Here is a 22494-nt window from a genome sequence, read left to right as displayed (position 1 = left end):
GGAAAAGTAATATTCCTTTGTGACAGCTACGAGGGGAAGTCATGAATAATTTAAGCATTTCTGCTTTGGCCTTGCCATCCCTCAGAAAGCAGAGTGCCTGCTGCTTAGGCAGATGATTGGAAAATATGTTTATAGCTGTGATGCTGGCAACTGAAGGAGGGAGAGGAGAATGAGGAAGAGGAGGAAGGGGTGGAGGAAGTCACAGCTCCCTCCCTGCCTGCTGTGTCCTTCTCCCTGGAGGGTCACCCTGCCATTCCCCCTGGGATGCAGGTTCCTGTGGCAGAGGGGACACTTGCTCTCTCTGAGCTGCCATGGAGAGTGGTGGAGCTTTGAGAATTCTCCTGTTTGGTTAAGATACAAAGTACACTCAGCAGGACAGGATAGTCTCTCAATCACAATTTCCAAAATTCCAAAGTAGTGTGAAAGTGTGAACCCCCCCGGAAATATGGACTGTGAAAAGAAGCTGTGGGCCCATCCTGTCATTAAACACTGAGGACCTCAAACCTGAGCCTTACTGCTGTGCAGAGCTGCAGGAACCACTTGGTGTCTTTGTCAGGACATGCTCACATTTAAATATGCTGGCCTTAGTCTGGACCCAAATTACACACCTGGTTAATGCTGTGCATCCAGAACAACACATTGATCACTTCTGGAACTGATTTCAGTTTAATGACAGGAACTCTCCTGTGCCTACAGCCCAAGCAGTACTTCTACTGTTAATAGTAAAAACATTATAAATATTTTAAAAGACAGCCAGCATTCCACCACTTCTAGTAGAAATGCTTGGCATTCTTTGGTGAATCCTTTTTACCATCTCAGTTATTTAATAAGCCTGACAAACACCCTGAGCTCTGGGAGAAAGGATTTGTGCTTTAAAGCATCTTTATGATTTTGGCCAGTGAAAAACATAAGCTACATCCACAAAGTATAAACAAAATCCTCATATAAGGCAGGGGGATACATGTGAACAAATGCCTGGAGATGATGAGAGAACAGATTCCTGGTATGTCAAGTAAAGCATCTGAATTATTCATATTGATTTATCTAGTAGTCGCATCTGAAAATATCTGCTGACCTCAGGCCAACATGGAAACTCTTAAACAGGCATATAAGTGTCATTTTTGGATGATATAAATGCCATATTTTGGAAAGCCAAAACAAAGATGCCCAAATAGAGCAATTATTTAGATTGCTGATTACACATCTGACGTGATTGCAAAAGGTCACTTGTCTGTGGCTGAAGCAAAGACAGACCTGGGATGATCTCATCAGCTCAGTGGGGTCAGGTCTAGTTCATCTAAGCAAGGAAGGCTTCAAAAGAGGAGAAACACTTGAGCTGAATTAATGTGATGACTCTCTTTCATTTGAGTCATTACTGAGCAGTGGCTGCAGGGTTCTCTCAGGGACTCTGCCCTGCGGTGGGTGAGAGCTGCTGCACCAACCACTCAGAGCCACCAGCGTTTTTGGGCAGGTGCACTGCAAACAAAGCAGAGTTTTGGGCAGGTACATTGCAAACAAAGCAGAGTTTTGGGCAGGTACATTGCAAACAGAGCAGAGTTTTTGGGCAGGTGCATTGCAAACAGAGCAGCATTTTGGGCAGGTGCACTGCAAACAGAGCAGTTTTTGGGCAGGTGCACTGCAAACAGAGCAGCATTTTGGGCAGGTGCATTGCAAACAGAGCAGTTTTTGGGCAGGTGCATTGCAAACAGAGCAGTTTTTGGGCAGGTGCACTGCAAACAGCAGAGTTTTTGGGCAGGTGCACTGCAAACAGAGCAGAGTTTTTGGGCAGGTGCATTGCAAACAGAGCAGTTTTTGGGCAGGTGCACTGCAAACAGAGCAGTTTTTGGGCAGGTGCACTGCAAACAGAGCAGCATTTTGGGCAGGTGCACTGCAAACAGAGCAGTTTTTGGGCAGGTGCACTGCAAACAGGGTCACAGCAGCTGAAGCAACTGCAAGCTCTCAGCCTGTATCAGAGCAAAAGGTGCAAGAGGCTGTGATTTCTGCCATCTCCCACCTCGTGGTGCCTTCTTGTTGTGCACTGTTTAACTGCTGCAGTCACGCTGTACTTGGGGATGGGTTCCCTGAGCATTTATCCTGCAGACATGGTAATGATGCAGGCACTGATTAAACAGGAGGGTTTATGGATAACAGCAGTATCACAGCATGGCAATTTTAATTAAATGGAATATATTGTGGCTGTTCTTTGCATGTGTGCAGAGTGGGAAAGGGAGTCTTGAGTTCCTCAGGGTAGTTCTGCTCACTGCATCTCACAAGGACACGGACTGGGCTCTTGGACAGACAGCAAATGCTGTTGATGGGACAACTCTCACATGCACTGGCTGGTGGGTCACTGTGGCTGAGCACAGGGTGTCCCCATAGAGGGATAAAAGGCTCTGCTGAGTGGCTTCTCTGTGGTGTCCCCCAACATCTGTGTGATCCCTACCTTGAAGGTCATTTTCCATCCCCCAGCATCAAGTAGCCAGCTAAAAATCCATCATTCTTTGCAGGCTTTTCGAGACCCTCCAGTCACTCTTCTGGTCTGTGTTCGGGCTGCTGAATCTCTACGTCACCAACGTGAAAGCCAGACACGAGTTCACAGAATTTGTTGGGGCCACGATGTTTGGGACCTACAACGTCATCTCCCTCGTTGTGCTGCTGAACATGCTCATAGCCATGATGAACAACTCCTACCAGCTCATTGCTGTGAGTTACCTCCTTCTCTTTTTGCTGTTGTTTTTCCCCGTGTGCCTCATTTGTCTGACTTGAAGCAAGTGGGTACCTTCTGGGATGCTGAAGACTGCTGCCCCCAGTTTCTGACAGCAGGTAGTTGGGATTTCTGCTCACCAGCCTGAATCATGCCTGCGGAGGAGGTTTTGCTCTGTTTGCAATGCTTCTTAGCTGGAAAAGGCTCATGGGCTGTGATCTGCCCCTGTCTCCTCCTGTGGAGTAACCTTGCTGACCATCTTGGGTGTATAAAGGGAAACCTTCCCACTGCTTCCTGATGTTTGGTTTTAACTTGGGGGGTGGGTGTTGTGGTATATTTTTTTTATCCTATTTCTGTTTTCTCATGTGAAACCGTGTGTATGGGGAGCCCAGTCCTGCAATTTCTTTTTCCACAGTCTTCCCACTTGAAATTAGATCATGTCCATCTGTAATACCAGAGTGTCCTGGCTGTAAAACCATAATCTGAGTTTCCTGAGTAATCCCAGTGCAGGATGGATCTGAGTTGAGGCAGCTCAGGGCTGTAGAGCCCTTACTAAACTGAACTTTCATTTGAATGTTCAAAACTGGCTTCTCCACTGTAATCTCATTCTGTGTACCCAAAAGCCAATCTGTACCTTGATGATTAAATTTGTCAACAGACTGAAAGCTAAAGCAGCGTGGCTCTGCATTTTAAGGCTCTTAAGGTCAGGAACAGTATGGAAGCAAGCGAAATCTTGTGTGCACAGTACTTCAGATAAACCAGTGGGCACTTCCTTTCCAGTTCTGACCACTATCATGATGGGTTTGGAGACGGTGAGGTGATGGACTGCTGCATCATCTGGGAACAGAAAAGGACTGGGGGGAGCTGTTTGTGTCCTTGGCCGGTCACTCGGTACAGGCAGAGTAGAGGCTTCCTCCTCTGCTTTGGGTGACGCTTGATTTACTCTAGAAGATAAACCAGAGAAAAAACAGAACCAGCACCAGTTCTCCTACTGTTTCCATTCCCAAATTCCTGGACGAGTCTCTGTGGAAATGTGTGGGTGAGCTCCTTTCCTGGCTAAAGCACAGAGGGGAGTATTGAGTTGTTCTCTTGAACAGGTTCCACAACTGTTGTTGATTATCTGCTGATTCAAGTGGCTCCTAAATTCACTTGGTCAAACTGAGCACAGACCCGTCAAATTGCTGATACTTTTGGACATCTGATCTTTATCATGGTAAAAAGTATGAGAAAAACTGGACCACTGACCTTCCAGATGAGCAGAAAAGCAGTTTATCACAAAGGCATCGCTGCTTTATCAGTCTGTTTCAATGCTTTAAGTGCTTTCTCTTTGTTCACTGCTACTCCTCACATTCCAGGGGGACTGGAATGAGGGACAGAAAACAAAGATTCTCTCCTTGGCCATTTTCTCCAATTCCCCTTCCTTTATTGTCATGGAATAGGCTTGTCACTAAGACAAAGCCCAAGCCTAAGACTGGCATAAGAATAGCAGTATTTGCTATTCACTGTGCCACAAACCACTCATCATTCTTTCCCTGAATAATTCGAGTGATGCAATGACACATTACACACAATCCCACATGAATTAGAGGGACCCATCATAACAATTAACTGAAGTGAACGGTCCAGAGAGGGCTGTTGTGTCAATGGTTTTGTGTCTGGAGCAGCTGGGAGCAGGGACTGGCCCCATCAGAAAGTCTGCCCTTGACAGACCCGGGGGTAGGGGACTGAACTCCTCAGATAACCGAGGCAAAGCACAGAGTTCAGCGTGCACCATGAGCCCCTGCTCGGGAAAATGACACTGGAAATGCTGCAGGAGGCTTCTTTGTCACTTAAACTGTCTCGCTGCAGCTGATCCCGAAAGCAGTGACATTTCCCTGGAAGGCAAGAGGCAGTCACTTCCAATCTCTTCCCGGGCAGTGCATGCAGCTTGGGTTTGGAGGCTACTACATTTCTGCATGCTTTCTCTGAGGGATGAATTTCCTTCATGTGTCTTCGAAGGGCAAACATCAATTAATCGCTTCCCCGAAGAAAACAAGTCGTTAATGAACACTGAGCTTTACAAATGTGGGTAGTTTTTTAACCTCCCTTAATCAGGTTCACCCCCTGCTGAATCACAGCAGGCTGGGCGCTAGACTGGGCATTTCTTCCTCCTGGTATTTATATTATACTGGATACACATGGAATGACAGCATTCCAGGGGGGAAGGAGGGGAAAGGAGTCCTTGGGGTGGGTTGGAGGTCTTCTTCTCCAGTGTACCAGCAGGAAATCCTGTGCCACGAGCATCACTGCGGAGAAATAAAACAGACGTGGGGGATGAGACGCGAGTGCATCTCTGCCTGCTGATTCCCCTGCAGTGGAGTCGGGAGGACATCTTCATTAATCCCGTTTGTTAACGAGCTCCAGGCACTGCTGCAGTGCAAACAGGCTTCCTCCCCTCCTCTCTTCCAGGGACAAATACACCTAATGCATTTGTAGCAGCTGTTCTTCAGATTTTCTGCTATATACACACACATGAGTTTCTGCTGGGAGGTTTGAGAAAGGAGACTCTGAGCTGCTCTTCCTTGGCCCTTCGTTGTGTCTCCCCAGTCTGGGGATCAGGGCTTGGTGCTAATTAGGTGCTGCAGGCGCACAGCGTGAAACCACCGCTGTCTGTGGAAGGCAGGGGAAGGCAAGCAAAGAGTAAAAACCTCTGCACAGCTTCGAGTGGTTCTTGACTCAGAGAAGGAAGAACGTTCCTGCCATAATTTTGTTGGGTTTTTTCCCTCAGCTATTTCAGACTTCAATAAATACATACTTCTAGGAGTGCCCTGAAGCAGTTTCAATATCGATTATTTTCAGACAGCCCATTTTTCTCTTTTGCCAAACTGTAGTTTGGTTATGGCAGACACCATCTTTCACCAAGAAAGCAAACAAAATCCAAATGCAATCCCCCAAATTTCCATACATTTCGTGCTGTTTCAATATGGGAAGATCAGAATGTTTTATACAAGCAGCACAGGATGCAATGGGATGTTATGCATTGCCAGGTCCCTCATCTCAATACCTTCCCAGACGTGACAGAAATACCATCACCTGAAGAAGGGAAGAGGAATTTGTCACAATCACAAAAGGAAGGACAAGGGAATGAGGTGAGAGTAGCCAGGTGGCTCCATCATTTCTAAGTGGCAGAAAGTAACTGAGTGGGTGATGAGGACACTTTATGTGCTGGGCTGTTTCTCATCGGAGCCACTTGGCTGCACCTGAAGTCATACAGTCCTCCTGCCAGTTGGTAATTTTTTCAAAATAAACGGGATAGTTGGTGTTCCTGAGGGTGCAGGTGCATTTTGGCCCTGGTGGTGCCCTCGAGTGCAGGTACATGCTGCAGCGAACTCATACTCACATATTTTCTGGAAGCTCTTCCTTATGGACAAACCTGTGATATTCTGGGGAGTCAGGCAACAATTAGTCACTGGAACTGCACCAACAGTTCTGGCTGTGCAGCAGCAGGAGCAATATTGATGGGAGAACAGCAAGCAGGGGCCATGTGCAGGACGAAAAGCACAGGCTGTGAGCTGGTGGTCAGAGCTGCAGGTGATTTAGGGTGATAAATGGTGCACAGCACCTCTGCAGCACGACCCACCGGCACATTAAAGAGAGATGCGAGCCCTGACAGCCTTCAGATGTTTTAGGATAAAAGCACAAAGATGCTTAATACCTTGGGGATTATTTACACCAAAGTGAGCCTGAGAAAGATTCCCTCTAACTCCCGTGTGTGAAGGTGTTGCAGCCTCGAGTGTGTAATGCAGGGTCTATGTGTGATGCTGGAATAATGACTTCACTCCAGCAGTGCGTATAAAGTTACAAAATCGTTCTGTAAATTGTATTTTGTATCCTCCTGTTGGTTGGTGTGTCTGTTATTTCAAGCTAGCTCGTCTCAGCTGTTACAGCAAAAGACTGCAGCCTTTAAAATAAAAGGAAAAAAAAGAGTTTTAAGTGTGACTCTGAGAGTAGTATATGACGAAATTGGAACTTAGTTGCCAGTATTTGGGTTGGAGGAATCAGGGCATTGGGCACCAAACTGCAGGTGCAGTTTTAGGTGATGGAATGAAATAGAGTGGATTAGCACACAAAGTGAAGGATGAGAATGAAGATAAGAGATATTTTCATAGCAAAGCAAATGCTGTACAGTAAACAGGAATGGCATGTGCAGCTAAAAAATAAATAAAACTTTGACTGGAAGTGTAGGGGATGTTAAACATGGGATTTTCTCAGACTAGAGAGTTTAAAAATTAAGGCACAGAGAATCATAAAGATTTTTCAGCTCCCTATTACATTGTTTCCAAGATAACATTGGATTTCCCTCAGGTGGCAGTTTCAAACTTTTCTTCATCTGCAAAGCACACAGATTCCTCCACTTTTCTGCACCAGCTGAACTCCCTCAGCACCATGGCAGTAATTGCTACCCAGTTTAATTCACAACACCAGCAGAATTCTCTTCCCCACTGTCATTTGTGACCCTTAGGACTGTCAGAGAATGTTCCTCTGCTTGCACAACCTGCACAGTTATTACCTGGTGGTTTTGCTAAGGAGGAATTTTATCAATCAATAAACTTAGTTTGAAATACAACAGCTGGCCAGTCCCTGCAGGTGGCAGGTTTTGGGGTGGTAGGCATTCCCCTATAGAGGTAAGGCCAGCTCCTAAATCCAGACTCAAATCTAAGCTCTTGTAAAGCATCAGGAAATGTTCATCTCACCAGCCCCATTTCAGAACCATTAATTTGAATTTCTTGGAAATTAAGCTGTCGGTGGTTTTTGACTCTGTCATACAGCAGGAAATGAAATTATGCCCTTGTTATGTTGCCAGTACAAGCTGGGATTAATATTTCTTGAAGCTTTTTATGGTGCAGCGAAACAAGGAGGTTCTAGAAAGAGGATGAAATGGCTCTTCCTTGGTTTGCCAGCTGAGTGAAATCCCCCTCTTTGTCCCTCAGTTTTGTGGCCCTCAGAGCCTCCTGCTGACCAACACACACATCTGCTGCCACTGCCCACGTGCAAGAACCTGTGTTTGAGGTGCAGGTGACACACTCAAACCTTTTCTTCATTCCACAGCACAACTGTAATTACCCAGATCTCAATTACTGCGCTCCTAAAACTCATCCACGGCATCAGCAATAATTAATTGCAATGGGAAATTCTCCTGCACTTAGTGCCTTCAGTGACACCTGGACAGGGAGACAGGACACGGGTGAATGGCCTTGACCTAAAGGAGGGTGGATTTAGATCAGACATAAGGAAGAAATTGTTCCCTGTGAGGGTGGGGAGGCCCTGGCACAGGGTGCCCAGAGAAGCTGTGGCTGCCCCTGGATCCCTGGAAGTGTCCAAGGCCAGGCTGGATGGGGTTGGAGCAGCCTGGGATAGTGGAAGGTGTCCCTGTCCATGAGGGGGGGTGGGATGAGATGATCTCCAAGGTCCCTCCCAAAACAAACCATTCCATGATTCTGTGACTCCTGTTCCATTTCCCCATGGAGTACAAGCCATGTGAAGAAATGCTGGATCCCCACTCTCTGTTCCCTCCTGAGGAGCTGTAGCCCACCTCTAGGGCAATGGGATTGATTCCCAAGGCTGAGTGCTCTCTCTGGACCCTGTGAGTGGCTGTGGGGGGACTCCCAGCAGGTTTTTATTGGAAAGTGAAGGGAAATAGGTTGCAGCCGTGGTGTGTTGGGATGCTCCCATACAGCCAGAGGTCCGTGTGTGAAATTAGCCCTGGAGCCTTGCTCCAGACTGGCAGGCAGCTTAATTGCTTTTTGTTATCAAGCTAAAGGATTCATTTGAAGGTGTAGAACTGTTTGTCTTTTTGCTGGCTTTGGCCTAATTACATGTAACCCATGGACTTGAATCAAGCTGTTAATATTCATCTGGTGTTTGCAGAGCCTCTAAATAGAGGCACTCGATGTGCTCCAGCTTCACATGCTGCATCTTCTGTTGTTAGACCAGACAAAGCTCATTCTCCATCCTAGGATCCAATCCTGCCACTCCTGTGAGTGCTGTCAGCAGAATCAGGAGGTTCATCCTTTCTGTTGCATTTTTCATCTTTGAAACCACAGGTGTTTATGTGTCCCTGGGTACCACCATGGCCAAACCATTTTGGGGCTTACTCAGGGCAGAAACATTACACTTAAATTAAAAAAAAAAAAAACCAAAAAACTTGCAATCTGTGGATGGGCCCTGGCTGATTTAAGATATTGCAGGGAATTTGCTGGCATTTATTTCTGGAATTTTCAGGGCTGGGCTCTGGGATTTTTTTTGGTGTAGTTAACACCCCAGTGCCCCGCCTGACAGGTCAATAACTCTCTGCCCATTACGTGCGAGCAGCACAGCCAGGTTTGCTCTTGCTACATGATAGAAGTTGAAGCATCCAGATGGAGCCACATAGGTTGCAGCCCCCTGCATTATCCCATCTTTTATTTAGGCCTGACAAGCTTAATTAGCATTATCTTGTGCTTCTGCATCGAGGGGACTCTGTTAGAATGGCAGGAGAAAGGAGGAAAAGTGAAAGACAAAGGAAGAATATCACTGAGGAAAAAGCAGTGCAAAACTAAAAGGGATTTATCTGGGAAGAGCCTTCCCCTGGTACTGAACAAACAGCTATATTACTAAGAATTCTCTGAAACATGGCTTTTTAGATGCCAGTGCTTCACAGATTTCCTTTTCAACACGCTGCAATCTTGCAAATAAGTTGATGCTGATCATATAGATTAAAGAGGACACACACAACCCCTTCTAATTAAATGGGGATATGATTAATAACCTGGATGCTTTAGCTCCTTGTCTGTTTCTGTTTGCTGATCCTGTCCCCTGTAGCCCCGTATCTATAACCCTTGGTTTTTGGGGGAGAAAACAGGGGCTTCTCTCCTGAGTCAGTGCTATCTGCACAGCTCAAGGTTCACCTACAGACTCGAGCAGTCTCATACATTTATGATCTATCCCTTCCCTCTGGCTCAAGGATGTATTTAAATGGTCAGGACACAGGATTTGTAAATTTTGGAGCAATTACTCAATTTTTGGCAGCTAGGCTCAGGCACTGCATTTAAGCAGGCTGCCTTCCAGAGGTGTTGGGCACCTGCTGCTCCCTCTGGTGCTGTGACCTTTACAGGCTCAGTAAAACACCTAACCCAGCTCCACTCCTCTGCTGAGGAAAGGCAGTTTATGGCCAGTCATAAAAGGGCAAAACACTGAAGCATTTGGTGCCTGAATACATGCACAGAGTCAGGCTCCCGCGAGGAGCAGGGAGTGGGACATGAGGAGCAGCAGCCTCGCTCCCACCTGGCTTTGATTCTGAGGAGATAAGGGAATTCTGAGGAGATAGGGGCAGGTGAAGCCTGGCACCTCCCAAACCCCCTGAAAACCCCACAGGCTGTTTGTTCCAGCCCCGTTTCACAGTGTCCTGCTGCAGTCCTCACCAGCACACCGTGACTCACGGGCTGCATGCTGGCTGCTGGCCTCTCCCCATGGCTTCAGGCACACGTGGTGGATGGAAGTGTCATGGTCTGGCCTTCCCCTTTGAAATACACCTGCAGCGACTCAGCTGGAGAAGGAAGACAAGGTCAAACCAAGTGCTTTGCACACGGGAGTGGAAAGTGGTGAATTCTGCAGTGTGCTCCTTCTTCCAGGGCAAGTTTGTGCCAGAGAATCATCCTGGCTGTGTCCAGCAGAGAATCCAGCTGTGCCAAGGCTCCCACCCACCAGCATTAGGTGGCCTGCACTGACGTGATTGAGCACCCTAAAGCCAGAAGAGAGAACTGAGTTTGATTCCTAAGCTTTAGGAATGGTTTCTCAGAGAGGAACAGGCACTTTGCTAAGCCCAGCAGCATCTCCAAGTGCAATGCAGATATGATCCCTTTGCAGTGATAAGTTTATAGACTCTTAGAATGGCTTGGGTTGGAGAGGACCTTTGAAGATCAAATCCTAGCCTGACTGGCTATGCAGAAAATCAAAGACAATATTCTGGAAATAGGGCAAGTTGAAATGAGGCCGAGTTTGTTTATTTTTTGCCTTGCTACTAACAGAGTCATCAGCACTCAAACACTTTGGGTTAGCCATAACCCAAAGGTGAGGTTGGGCCTGCTCAGCCCACCAGTTCTCAAGTTACTTGATATTTACCTGGCTGGAGGTAGTTAACATTATCGGCACAGATGCCCCTTATCTCTCTGACCTTCAGCATGAAAAGAGGCTCTTATCAGGCAGTGATGAAGGAAAGAGAATGGATGGCAGGAAGAACAAAGCCTTGGTGATATCTTCCTCATTGTTTCTTCCTGCTGAGGCTTTTTAGAGAACTGTTTCTCTGCATGACCTTCCCACTGCTCCGATTTATCTGACTATTAAAATAAAAACGGAACTTAACTGGAATATGGCTGCAGAAACAAAAAGGTGTCAGTTCCCATAATTTAGCTGCATTAAAACCAGCACAATCCCCAGTTCTCTGTGTTCTCTCCAATATAATATTCCCTGGCCTTCTCATTAGCTATCGTTGTTTCCATCCAAGATGCTGGGAGATGAAAAGTTTTTGATATATCTCTATATATGTATATATAACCTAAATACATTGTGGAATGCAGCGCATTGCAAGCTATAATAAAAATTTTAATTATGAATATCTTCTGCACATGGAAGTTATAAATAGCAGAGATGCTAAAGCATGCATTTTCCAAGTACAAGCAAACTGATTCCCCGGGGCTGGGGGAAGCAGCCGAGGTTCTGGGAAGGGGTGGCCGGTGCCACAGCTCATCTGACAGGTCTGCTGTGCTGTCACCCAGGAGGGAACGTCCCTGCTCTCTGCCTGACCTGGTGTATTCAGGAGCCACTTGTGGTTTTCTTTTCCATTGCAACCAACCCCATTTCCATAATTCCTGAGCCTCTTTGGCTCCAAAGGTGGAGTCCTTTATCCATCTTACAATAAAATGCAGTTGCTGTGCTGTGTCTTGTTGACATTGCACTGGCCATTCCCAAGGGGGGGCCTTGGACACTACAAAATCAAGGAAACTTTTCCTAACTTCCTCCATTACAGCATGCTCTTTCATGGCTCTGCCAGCTGGGATCTTGCCCCAGCTTTCAGGTTTTTATGGCTCACAGTTGCAGTGATGGCTTATCTGCTATGTAAAACTTCAGATTTGGGTTTTTTTTTTCCTTTGTGCTCTGCTTGCTTTCTGCACCTAAGAGCCTTTGCTGCCTTTTGCCAGACAAGGGTAGCTCTTGCCTGGTCAGTTACCTGCATCCTGCTCCAAGAATTCCCTTTCCTTGTTCCCCAGTGCTAGTACTTATTTATGAGTATTTCTTCAGGACCTGCCTGTGCTTCATGAACATCCTGGTCTCTGCTGGAGCCAAAATCCCCCTGTGTCCCTCTTGGAGCTGCATCCTGGGGAGCTGCTCTCCCTTTCCACCCAGCTGCCTTGCCTGCTGGTGCAGGGGGTGCTCCAGGTGTGTTTTCCCTTATTTTCCTCTGCCAAGGGCTCGCTGTCCCAGGGCACTGCCACAGCTCCTCCTCAGAGCCACTGCAGCTGCTGCCCAGGACTTTTCCTTGCCCACTGCAGCCTGGGCTCATCAGTACTTTCATCTCTTCTCTGGCTGTCTCATCCCCTAACTGTTCTAATTGCTTTTTCCAGTGCTAGATTGTCCCCCTTTAGTAATTTTCCTTGTATTATTTTTGAGATTGATCCTATTAAGTTCTTACCCTTCAGTATGTCATCCCCAGCTTTGAAAGCGAAGTCATTTGTTGCCAGCTGCAGCTGAATTACCTATGCATTAATTGCCTTTGTAGCTTCCTGATTTTCTCACAGACTTTTTCTTCCTATGACATCTTTTTCTTTGAAAAATGTTAAGCACCATTTACGTCAAAGAGCCTGCTTGGATTTTTGCTGCTTGCTTCTCTGAGCTTGTCACCAAACCCCCGAGCTCTGCTGATGTTATTACCAGTCTGCCCAACAAATATTACAAAATTAACAGCTTTGAAACTGCACAAGAGTTGCCTGTGTCGAGTTCTGTAAAGATGAAGTTTTTCCTGACCCTCTTCCTGCAGTGCTTTCTGTTCAGGACACACAAGGGCATCTTTCTTGTGCTAGCCTGCTTGAAAGCCAGCACTGATATATTTTCTGTGCTGTTTCCTGCTCTGGATTTAGCACAGAGCAATAAAGAGGCACGTGGAGAGAGAAATACATTAAATAGAGTCTAATGACTTCTCCTACGCTTTGCAGCACTGCTAATTACACAGCAAAAAAGACACCTTTGAAGTTCCTGTGCCTCTCAGGCAACCAGCCTCCCTTACTCAGTAGCCTGCAAGGAAAATGTTCCATGCCCCCCCTTCCTTCCTAGAGGGAAGTACAGCTTGGGCACATCCTAACCCTGTGGGGCTGCTGGTGGCTCTTCCCTGGGGCGGGTCAGCAGCAGAGAGCTGCTCCTGCTGCAGAAATCACTCCAGCTCCTGCCAGCACTCCTGACACGACTAGAAAGCTCCCCAGCCCTCCTTCAGAGGCACTCAGCCACAGCCAGACAGCCTGGTCCCCAGGGCATTGTCACAGCCATCTATATCTGCAACTGACAGGCAGCAGCCTGGTTTGCAGCTTAGCCCACAGCCTGTTGTGTAATAAAACACAAGAAAGGCACACGCAGCCCTTTTCGTGCCAGCCAGAGTGATGCTGGAGATCTTTATATGTTATTCCTTCCAAGTGGGTGAGGGGAGGATTTGCATCCCAGGAACACACTTCCCAGAGGAAGGGGCAGGAGCCCTCGGGCAGCTCTGCATGGCACAGAGGAGCTGGAGCAACTGATTATCCTGGGATGGTTTGACAGTGGAAAAGTTTGATGATCTCAGCATGCCTGGCTGCTGAGCATTACCATCACCCCAGCTTTAGGTTTTCTAGAATCACAGAATGCTTTGGGTTGGAGGAACCTTAAACATCTCGTTCCACCCCTGCCATGGGCAAGGACACCTTCCACTGTCCCAGACTGCTCCAAGCTCCATCCAGCCTGGCTTTGGACACTTCCAGGGATCCAGGGGCAGCCAGAGCTTCTCTGGGCACCCTGTGCCAGGGCCTCCCCACCCTCACAGGGTAGGACTTTGTCCTAATACCTAACCCTGCCCCTGGGAGCTGAGTGTTTGAGCCACGGCTCTGCACCAGCCTGATGCAGAGCAGCCCTCAGAGTGCCGCAGCTGAGTGCAGGGACGCCTGCAAAATCCACTGCATCACCAGCATCCATCGCAGCCTGTCCCCTGAGCCAACCAAAGCTCAGGGCTATCCCAGGGCTTTCAGGGATGCTAGGAACTTAAGAGGCAGGAGATGGGACTCCCATGCCTTGATTTGCCACAGGCTTCCCACGGGATGTGCTTCAGCTCCTGCGTGCTCAGATAAATTCACAGTGATTTCCTCCACCAGCTTCCCAGCCACGAGGGAGCTGGAATACTGAAGTCATGGAGAGGTTAAGGAAGCTGGAGGCTGTGGCAGTGGTATCCACCTCATGCAGAAAGCTGACAGCATCTTCCCCTGCTGGGTCTGCGCTGGCTGGGTCAGGACTCACTGCTGTCATTTGGCAAAGTATGATCCAACCTGTATGGCCCAACAAGGAGAGGGGGATGGAAATCTTTATAGAAAACATCTCAGAAACTGTAAACAACACATTTCTACACAGAGATGAAGACAGAGATTAATGCCTGAATTATCCTGGATAATTAGTGTAGCAGGTAATCATTTAAAATATGGCACATCTGTGAATATATCACTTTGACTGGATTAGAAAATATTTGCAACTGGTACAGTGAAATGGCTCCAGCCATCCCACAGGAAAATCTTTGTGGGAGATTAATTCTCACTTCAAATGGCAGAGATTTGCAAGAGGATTATGTGGCCAGGATGACACATTCACATTGTGATAGGAAGTGAGACAGGCTTTTTTATTCTCACAGCAAAGCTGAGTGCTGGTTTCTTTGAGTTCATGTGTTCTCTGAGCTTGAGGGCTCGGCCCTCTTAAGTAGAGTGTTTGATAGCTGAAATGCTGAACAGTGCTTGAAAGAAAATGGTGACGAGAACAAGGGCGAGAGAGACAGAAGCTCTCAAAGAGAGGACAGTGAAATCCCAACTTAGATCAAAATTCCTAAAGCAACAAGGTCACGCTGGCAAAACTGGTGAATGTGGGGTTTTAGCTTATTATAAATGTTACCAAAGAGTTGTCATCTAAGAACACTGCCTGAGACAGCACAGGTCCAGGAGGATCCTGTACTCACTGCTCAGACTCAGGCACCTCCCAAAAATGTGTCTCTTGCCCAAGGGCCAGCAGTCACTGGGGAGACACCCCGAACCTGGAGCACGTCTGGTGGGGCCACATTCACAGCCTGTGCAAGGACTGATGTCCTGGCTCTAACTCACAGCTGCTCCAGGTTTGAGCTGGGCACAGAACAGATACTGAAGTGGTTTTTTGGTACTCAGCACAGGGAGGAGAGTTCGGGGAGCTGTAGCTTTGTGTGGGGATTTTACTGCTTACAGCACTAAGGAGAGCTCTAACCAAGAAAATGGTGGTTTCCTGGCACACAAAGACATTGTCAGTAAAAGTGAAGTGGCTCTTTGCTATATATTTCCAACACAAAACTGCTGCCAGGAGCTCTCATCTGATTTGCTCAGGTTTGCAAAACATCAAGGTGAATAATTGAGACAGGCTGAGTTTGTAAACCCTGGGGGATTTGCAGCAGCAGAACAGAGAAGGGAAGAAAAGATACTTCGAGCTTTGTACAGAGGGTCTGCTCTGTCTTTTAAGAGAGGTTACAGTGCATTTGTTGAGGTTACAGGTGGGGTGAAGCCAGCATCCCCCAGCCTCACCCACAGACACACTTAAACCAACAGGGATTTGTTCACACCAGCCTCAAAACTTCCCAAGGGAAAAGTCCTGCTGAGCTTCACAGCACTCAGCCCCTTGTAGTCACAGAATCCGGGATGGTTTGGGTTGAGATGACCCTGCCATGGGCAGGGACACCTTCCATGAGACCAGGTTGCTCCAAGCCCTGTCCAGCCTGGTCTGGGACACTTCTAGGGATGAAGTGTCCCATCCAGCTATTTTAAAATGAAAACCAAAAAGTTAAAAAAAGTTAAAAAAAGGGGTTTTTTAGCCCTTTCCCTCCTTTCCAGGAAACAAATTTGCAATCCCCAAGGTAGAGGATTGCCTTACCTTCCTCTTCAAACAGCATCCGACAGCCGCTGCCAAACTGCGTCTGCCCAGGACGGGCCCTTTTAGAATGTGCTGGAGGAAATTGCTGCCAAGTCACAGCTCCTGATCCCACCACTGACACCGCGCCTTTGATGGCCCTTTGTAGAGGGGAAGGGTGGATTTATCACAGAATATCACAGAACATGCCGAGTTGGAAGGCAGAACATTCACACCTACTCCTGCGTTGACAAAGAATTTAAAAGATAGGTCTCTATCCAAAATAAACCTTTGCACTCTCCTTCAGTCCCTGCCCTGCCCGGAGCTCCCCAGCTGCCCCAGGCAGTGCTGCCAGGTATTTGGAGGTCCTGCTCAGCCCCAGCAGGGCTGTGTAATTCAACCCTGGGCTCATGCAGCTCTTTCCCCAGGAAATGCTGTAGGTGCTCAAACCAGCAGCATGCAGCTGCCCCTGGGCTTTTCCTGGTAGTGAGCAGGGGAGGTTTAGTTTGGATATCAGGAAAAATTCCTTCTCCCAAAGAATCTGCAAGCACTAACCTAGGCTGCTCAGGGCAGTGGTGGGGTTTCCATCCCTGGAGGGATTTAAAAGGTGTGTGGATGTGGCACCTGGGGACAGGGGTTAGTGGTAGCCCTGGGGAATGGTTGGACTTGATGATTTTAGAGGGCTTTTCCATGATAACTGGAAAATGATGTAATATCTAATTCTATATCCAAGTGAAGCACAGAAAGTGCAGCTCAGGCCCCTTCTCTGGGGATAGATTTGCTCTCCCCCCTCCCTGGTCCCTCTGGGCTCACCTGGCCTGCAGCGCCCATCATTCCTCTCTTTTCAGCTCAAGCTGCCCACACCTGGAAAGGTCTGGGTGGAAAGATGGGCATGAGGGAGCTTTTAGGTGCAGGGAGCAGCCAGCCCTGCTTCTGGAAGGGGCTGGGGCAGCTCTGCCTGGGACTGGGAGCAGTTGATAGGCAGGAGTTGTCCTGTGGGCTGGCGGGTAGAGACAAAAGTACTAAAAATGAGCAGGAGTTGGTCTTCTTTTTTTTTTTTTTTTTTTTTTTTATGGTGGCAGTTATTCCTTCTGCTACAAACTGCATTTTTTACTACCCAGAACTTCACTTCCAGCAGCACCAACCTGTGATACTTCACAGCAATGCTGCAGTTATGGGGTCTGATGGTGTGGGAGGAAAAAGGGCTGTGTCAGGCTGCACCTCTGAGTCTACCTATGGCTTGCTGTGGTAAACTGGCAGAGGACAATCATGTTCTCAGCTGGTTCAGACCATCTGCAGAGATTAATGTGCTCCTGGGCCGCTGAGACAGTCGTTCTAAATCGAGGGCTGCACATAATTTGAATACATTACCAAAATGGAGTTCAGCTGCACCTCACTGTCAAAATGTGAGCATATTTTACCCGTGTCAGGGCACTGGAGCATGGCCAGGGAGCCAGTGTAGTAATTTCTTGGGCATGATGTTCAGCCATATTTTATTAAACTCCCTGTCCTACACTTCAGTGCCTGCCTGCGAGAGCTGCAGCCCAGCACCCCGTGCTCAATAAGCTGCTTGTTCCAACCTCGCTGAAATCTCCTTGGGAAATTAAAGTCCTGCATTGTCCTTTTCTCCCACCTTGCGTTGTTCCTTAGCCTGAATCATCGTGGCTTTGGTTTAATCTTGTGTCAGACACCGTTCAGGCAAATGCTGAGCAGCTGAAATGTCACAGCCATCAGCTTAGCACTGTCCTCTGCAGTGGTAACAGCACACAAATCCCCCATTTCAGTTCAGTGTACTGGTGTAAGCTGTGCTCAGTGCAAATCATTTCCCTCCCTTTTCTGCCTAATGTCAGAATTTCTGCAGAACACACAAAACAGGGGCGTTTTTTCAGCTTTAAAACCAGCACAAAGCAGCACGAGATCTGTTTTGGATCTCTGGCTGCAGGGAGCTGCCTCTGCCCTGATGTTGGAGGGAATATGCTCTTTGTTACTGGGTTGGCTCCATGGACTAAATTGCAGAGAGTACTCCCCAAATCCAGCTGTTTTGGAGTCTGTAAGGTCAGGCTCTTCCATAACTCAGCAGTCCTTTCCTGGGGACTGTACAGACCCTCTGTCTATCTGTGCAGCTCTAAAATGATGGTGTTAACTTCCCACCTCCACTTTGTTGGGTTGAAAAACACTAGGGCACAGCAAGCCATCATGGTGATAATATAAATGCAAAAAACCCCCACCAACCTAAGAGTAAAATGTCTCTTGGCTTCTGTAAGGATAATGCAGAGGCAAGATGTAAAATACGGCACACATAAAATGTGTCATTTCCTTATAAGAGCAGAATTAATGGAGGCCATAAAAAACAAATAAAAAACCACTATGGAAGACCTTTTTCCCAGGGAAGAATATGAGAATTCATTGGGTTTAGACATGAGGAACAGTGGTTTGTGATAATAAAAGTGCTAGCAAAAAGCAAAATAAGAAATGTGTTTTCTTGCTTCTTGCATTGGTGAACTAAGAAGCAGAACCTCTTAAGGACAAAGCTGGCCTCTAGCACATGGAATTCTCCTTGCTGGGTCTTGCTCTCCTCTCATTTCTCAGTGGCTGGTACTTTTTTACTCCAACTGCATTTCACACCAATTGTTTTAAGCCCACCCCCAGCGAGGGAGATGTAGGGAGTGATGCTGCTCTGCCTGTGGCTGGAGAAATCCCTCCTTGCTCACTCCTCCCCTCCTCAGCCGTGGGCCCTGGCTCCAGGAACACCTGCCTGCAGCTGTTGATGGTCTCTGCCTTTCTCTCACAGGACCATGCGGATATCGAGTGGAAGTTCGCACGGACAAAGCTCTGGATGAGTTACTTCGATGAAGGTGCCACTCTGCCCCCTCCTTTTAACATTGTGCCCAGCCCCAAGTCGGTGTGGTACCTTTGCAAGTGGATCCACAACCAGCTGTGCCCAGGTGACGACTCTGACAACGAACAGAAGAGGCACGAAAACCTCAAAACTTTCACAGTAAGGAGCTCACGGCTTTGTGCTTCATTTCTGGAGGGTGTTGGGCTGTGAGGGATCAGCAGAGGGTTGCTGGATCATAACTTGCTCAGAGCCATCAGGAGCTCTAAAGACAGGGCCAGACAGGTGACACCCCTATGCCTTTCTCTTTCCAGGAAAGACACGCTGACAACCTGATTCAGAATCAACATTACCAGGTAAACTCTTGGGCACATAAAGCTTTTACCTGCTATTTCTTTCTCCTCCTCATTTTCTAATACTTCAATTCTTGCTTGCTTGCAGAATATATTTTGCTAAGTGTAGCTCCTCTAAGAGGATTTTGCTTATCGTGGATTAAAGCATTTCCTCATTGGAGGTGGATGGTTCAGTAAATCTGTCCTTGTCTTTCAGCCCCTCTGGAATAGTGGAAAACTTGCAGGTATCAGTGTGGCTGTGGAAGTCAAGGTCACATCCCCACTGCCATCAGGCTGTCAGGCCATCCTGATTAAAACTATTTCTGCAGCATTTTTGCACTCTTGAATTGTTCCTCTCTTGCTCTTTTGTGTAAAGTATCCCTAACTCAGACTGTGGTTGGGATGTTCTTTTGTTTGGGATGGCTCAGGAAAGGAGGAATGATTCCTTTGCTGAATCTTGCTGGTTTTGTTTATCCTCAGCTTGCCTGTCATCAAATACTCATTAAACTCAACCTACAAAAGGATGAAACTTTATTAAAAACACCAGCTTCAGCCCTTGAATTCAGTGGGATGTATTATGCCAGCGTGCTGGAAGGAAAAAAAATTCTCCAGATTGTTAGGTGGTACGTTAGGCTCCACTGCCAAAAGCCATTAGTAATTTGTCTTCCTGAAGACATCTCCTGCTTTCTGAAGAGCACTTTTATCTGAAGTTGGTGGTTAACATAATTAGTCACCTTTGACAACTGACATATGGTGCTTTCTGACTTCGCAGCACAGCTTACGGCTGCGACATTGGGATCTCTTAAAAACCTCCCAGCAGAGCCTTGGTGCAGGCACCATCTTCAGCTTGGTGGTGCTCAGACTTGTTTATGAAGGGGGGGGAAATGCTGGGCAGGTTTGGAGTAGTCTCTTCCCTTCACACAACGTGCACAAACAGCCTCGGTGTGTTTTGGCTGGCGCAGATAAATGGACAAGCTCAAAGCAGCAGCTTGCTTCTGTAAAGCCATCAGGGAGGGACATGAGCAGAGCAAAACGGAGCTTATCCAACCAAAACCATGGAGTGTAGCAAACAGGTAACACAGGGGAGTGAGAGTCCTTGGAGAAGTCACTGAGGGTGTGATCTGACCCTTCCAGTGCTGCCCACAGATGGTGCAGCCATCCTGAAAAGAGTTTCTGCCCTTAGGGAACACCCAGGCAGCTGCAGACATGGTTTGAGGTGAATGTCCATTGTCCCATGGGGTCCTGGCTGTTCTTCACATTATTTATTGCTAACACAACCTCCTTGGCTTTCAAATACTTGATAAACCACCTTCAAATGCCAAATTCAGCCCATCAGGATACGCAGTGTGCACACATGAGATTGGTAATAGTAAAAACTTTCAGCAGCTGAGTTAAAGAGCACATCTAAGAACTGCTTGGAGAGACCACTCCAAGAATTTTTTCTCGACATATACAAATTCCAGTACAAAATACCTGCTTTGCCTTTAGTTAAAAACTGAGCATCCATAAGATGGAAGCTGTATCACCCCTTCCCAAGGTTTGCTCTGCTTAAAAGGAAGCATTTTGTTTCTAGTGGTGAGTGATTTTTAGCCAGCAGAGTCAGGACAGCTGCTGTTGGCAAGAGCTCAGGGAAACGCAGCAAGAGCAGAGTTTGGGCTGAGCTAGCAATTGAATCACTTGGATTGTTTCCTATTCCAGGAAGTGATAAGAAATCTTGTGAAAAGATACGTTGCAGCAATGATAAGAACTTCCAAGACCAACGAAGGTTTAACTGAAGAAAACTTCAAGGTAATTTATTATTCCTCAACAATAATTTGTTTTATTAATTCAAACAGCCACTCACAGAGTTTGCACTAACTTGTTACATGATTTGTGATGTGTGGAAATGGGATTATGAGTGGAGCTGGGAATATATCTGATGGGCCTGTGGGGTTTTTTGGGCAGAGTGAGTTATTATTGAGTGTCTTCTATATGATCACCTCCCAGATTTTAATTTTCAATGTGCTATGCAGACAAAAGCACTGGAAAAGGGTAGGAATGAAGTATGGGATTTGAATCAACATCACATTCCCAATCCTAATGCAGACAGAGCCAAAGAATAGGTTGGGGTTGATGGATATTAAGAACACTGGCCAACAAAGTTAAATTTGGGCCTATCAGCTAGACAGGATTCCTGCCAAATTGCAGCAGTTTTCCCTCTTCTGTAACTCTTTTATCTGACTTTTTTGGAGGGGCAGGGTGTGGGCAGAGATCAACAGGGCCAGTCCCCAGCCTTTGGAGACAAAAAACCTTGTGAGGTCCCCAGTTCTCAGCACTACCAACACATCATTTTTGTGTGTCACTGGCCTTGGATGTGATGTTCTTGTGTGATTTGGTATCAGCCACTGGCACAACTGACCCGCCCTCCCGAGGGAATGTGGTCATTCCTTCATGTCAGATAAGGCTGCTGGGAGTAACTCCTGTCTCCTCTTGCCCCAGGAATTAAAACAGGACATCTCGAGTTTTCGCTATGAAGTTCTTGACCTCTTAGGGAACAGGAAGCCCCAGAGGAGGAGTTACTCTACCAGCAGCACAGAGGTGTCCCAAAAGGATGAAACAAATGAGGACGGTGCTGGAGAAAAATCCAGAGCCAAGAGCGTGTCTTTCAATGTAGCCAACAAAAAAAAGGACTTCAACGTGTCTGCTCTGATTAAAACCATGTCTGGGATCAACATGGTGGAAGAGAAGCCAAAAAGCAACGGCATCAGCAAGCGCTCCTTTGTCCGAAACGGGAACAGAGTCCAGAGACTCTCCAGCTCCAAGAAGGAGTCCTTCAAGAGACTGGGCCTGCTCTTCTCCAAGATGAACGGCCACGTCCCTGAGCCCAGCTCAGAGCCCATGTACACCATTTCAGACGGCATCATTCAGCCACACTACATGTGGAAAGACATTAAATATTCTCCGATGGACAGAGAGAGAGAAGAGAATTGTTCCAAAAGTGAAATTAACCTCAATGAGGTGGCCTACAGTGGGAACACGAGACTTACGGGACAGAGCAAGGAGTGCCCTGTGGTTTGTACCAGCTCCCTTCACTGTGCTTCCAGTATTTGTTCCTCTAACTCCAAACTTATAGACTCGTCAGAGGATGTGTTTGATTCATGGGGAGAGGCCTGTGACTTGTTTATAAACCAGTGGAAAGACGGGCAGGAGGATCATGTCACCACCCGGCTCTAAGCAAAGCTCTCTTAACTCTCACTGGAAAACTCAGCCAAGTATTGGTAATTGTTTGCTCTCATCTGTTTCCTTTCTGTCCACAGGTGGAAAAGAAGTGTAAACCTACTTATGTTATAGCCTATTTTATAGCCATCTGCACCTTCTTTAATTTACTTTTTTTACACTCACTAATACTAAACTAAAGGTTTCACCGTTTATAAGGTCACCATACACCACAGGAATCCCTTTGGATGCAGTCTTAGTCTACA

The 22494-nt window shown here is 47.1% G+C and overlaps 1 protein-coding gene across 1 annotated transcript in view; it reads left to right on the top strand.

Moving 5' to 3' along the window:
- Nucleotides 1–22246, top strand: part of TRPC5 (transient receptor potential cation channel subfamily C member 5) — a 63726-nt gene extending 41480 nt beyond the window's left edge. The window contains exons 6-10 of the mRNA XM_069014952.1: nt 2508–2703; nt 18657–18863; nt 19016–19057; nt 20732–20821; nt 21512–22246. Coding sequence (XP_068871053.1) covers nt 2508–2703; nt 18657–18863; nt 19016–19057; nt 20732–20821; nt 21512–22246 — 1270 coding nt within the window. The remainder of the gene's footprint in view (nt 1–2507; nt 2704–18656; nt 18864–19015; nt 19058–20731; nt 20822–21511) is intronic.
- The last annotated feature ends 248 nt before the right edge of the window (nt 22247–22494 follow it).

The sequence above is a fragment of the Aphelocoma coerulescens genome, chromosome 4A (genome assembly GCF_041296385.1).
Source record: "Aphelocoma coerulescens isolate FSJ_1873_10779 chromosome 4A, UR_Acoe_1.0, whole genome shotgun sequence".
Taxonomy (NCBI): Eukaryota; Metazoa; Chordata; class Aves; order Passeriformes; family Corvidae; genus Aphelocoma; species Aphelocoma coerulescens.
This window is presented reverse-complemented; position numbering and strand designations above follow the sequence as displayed.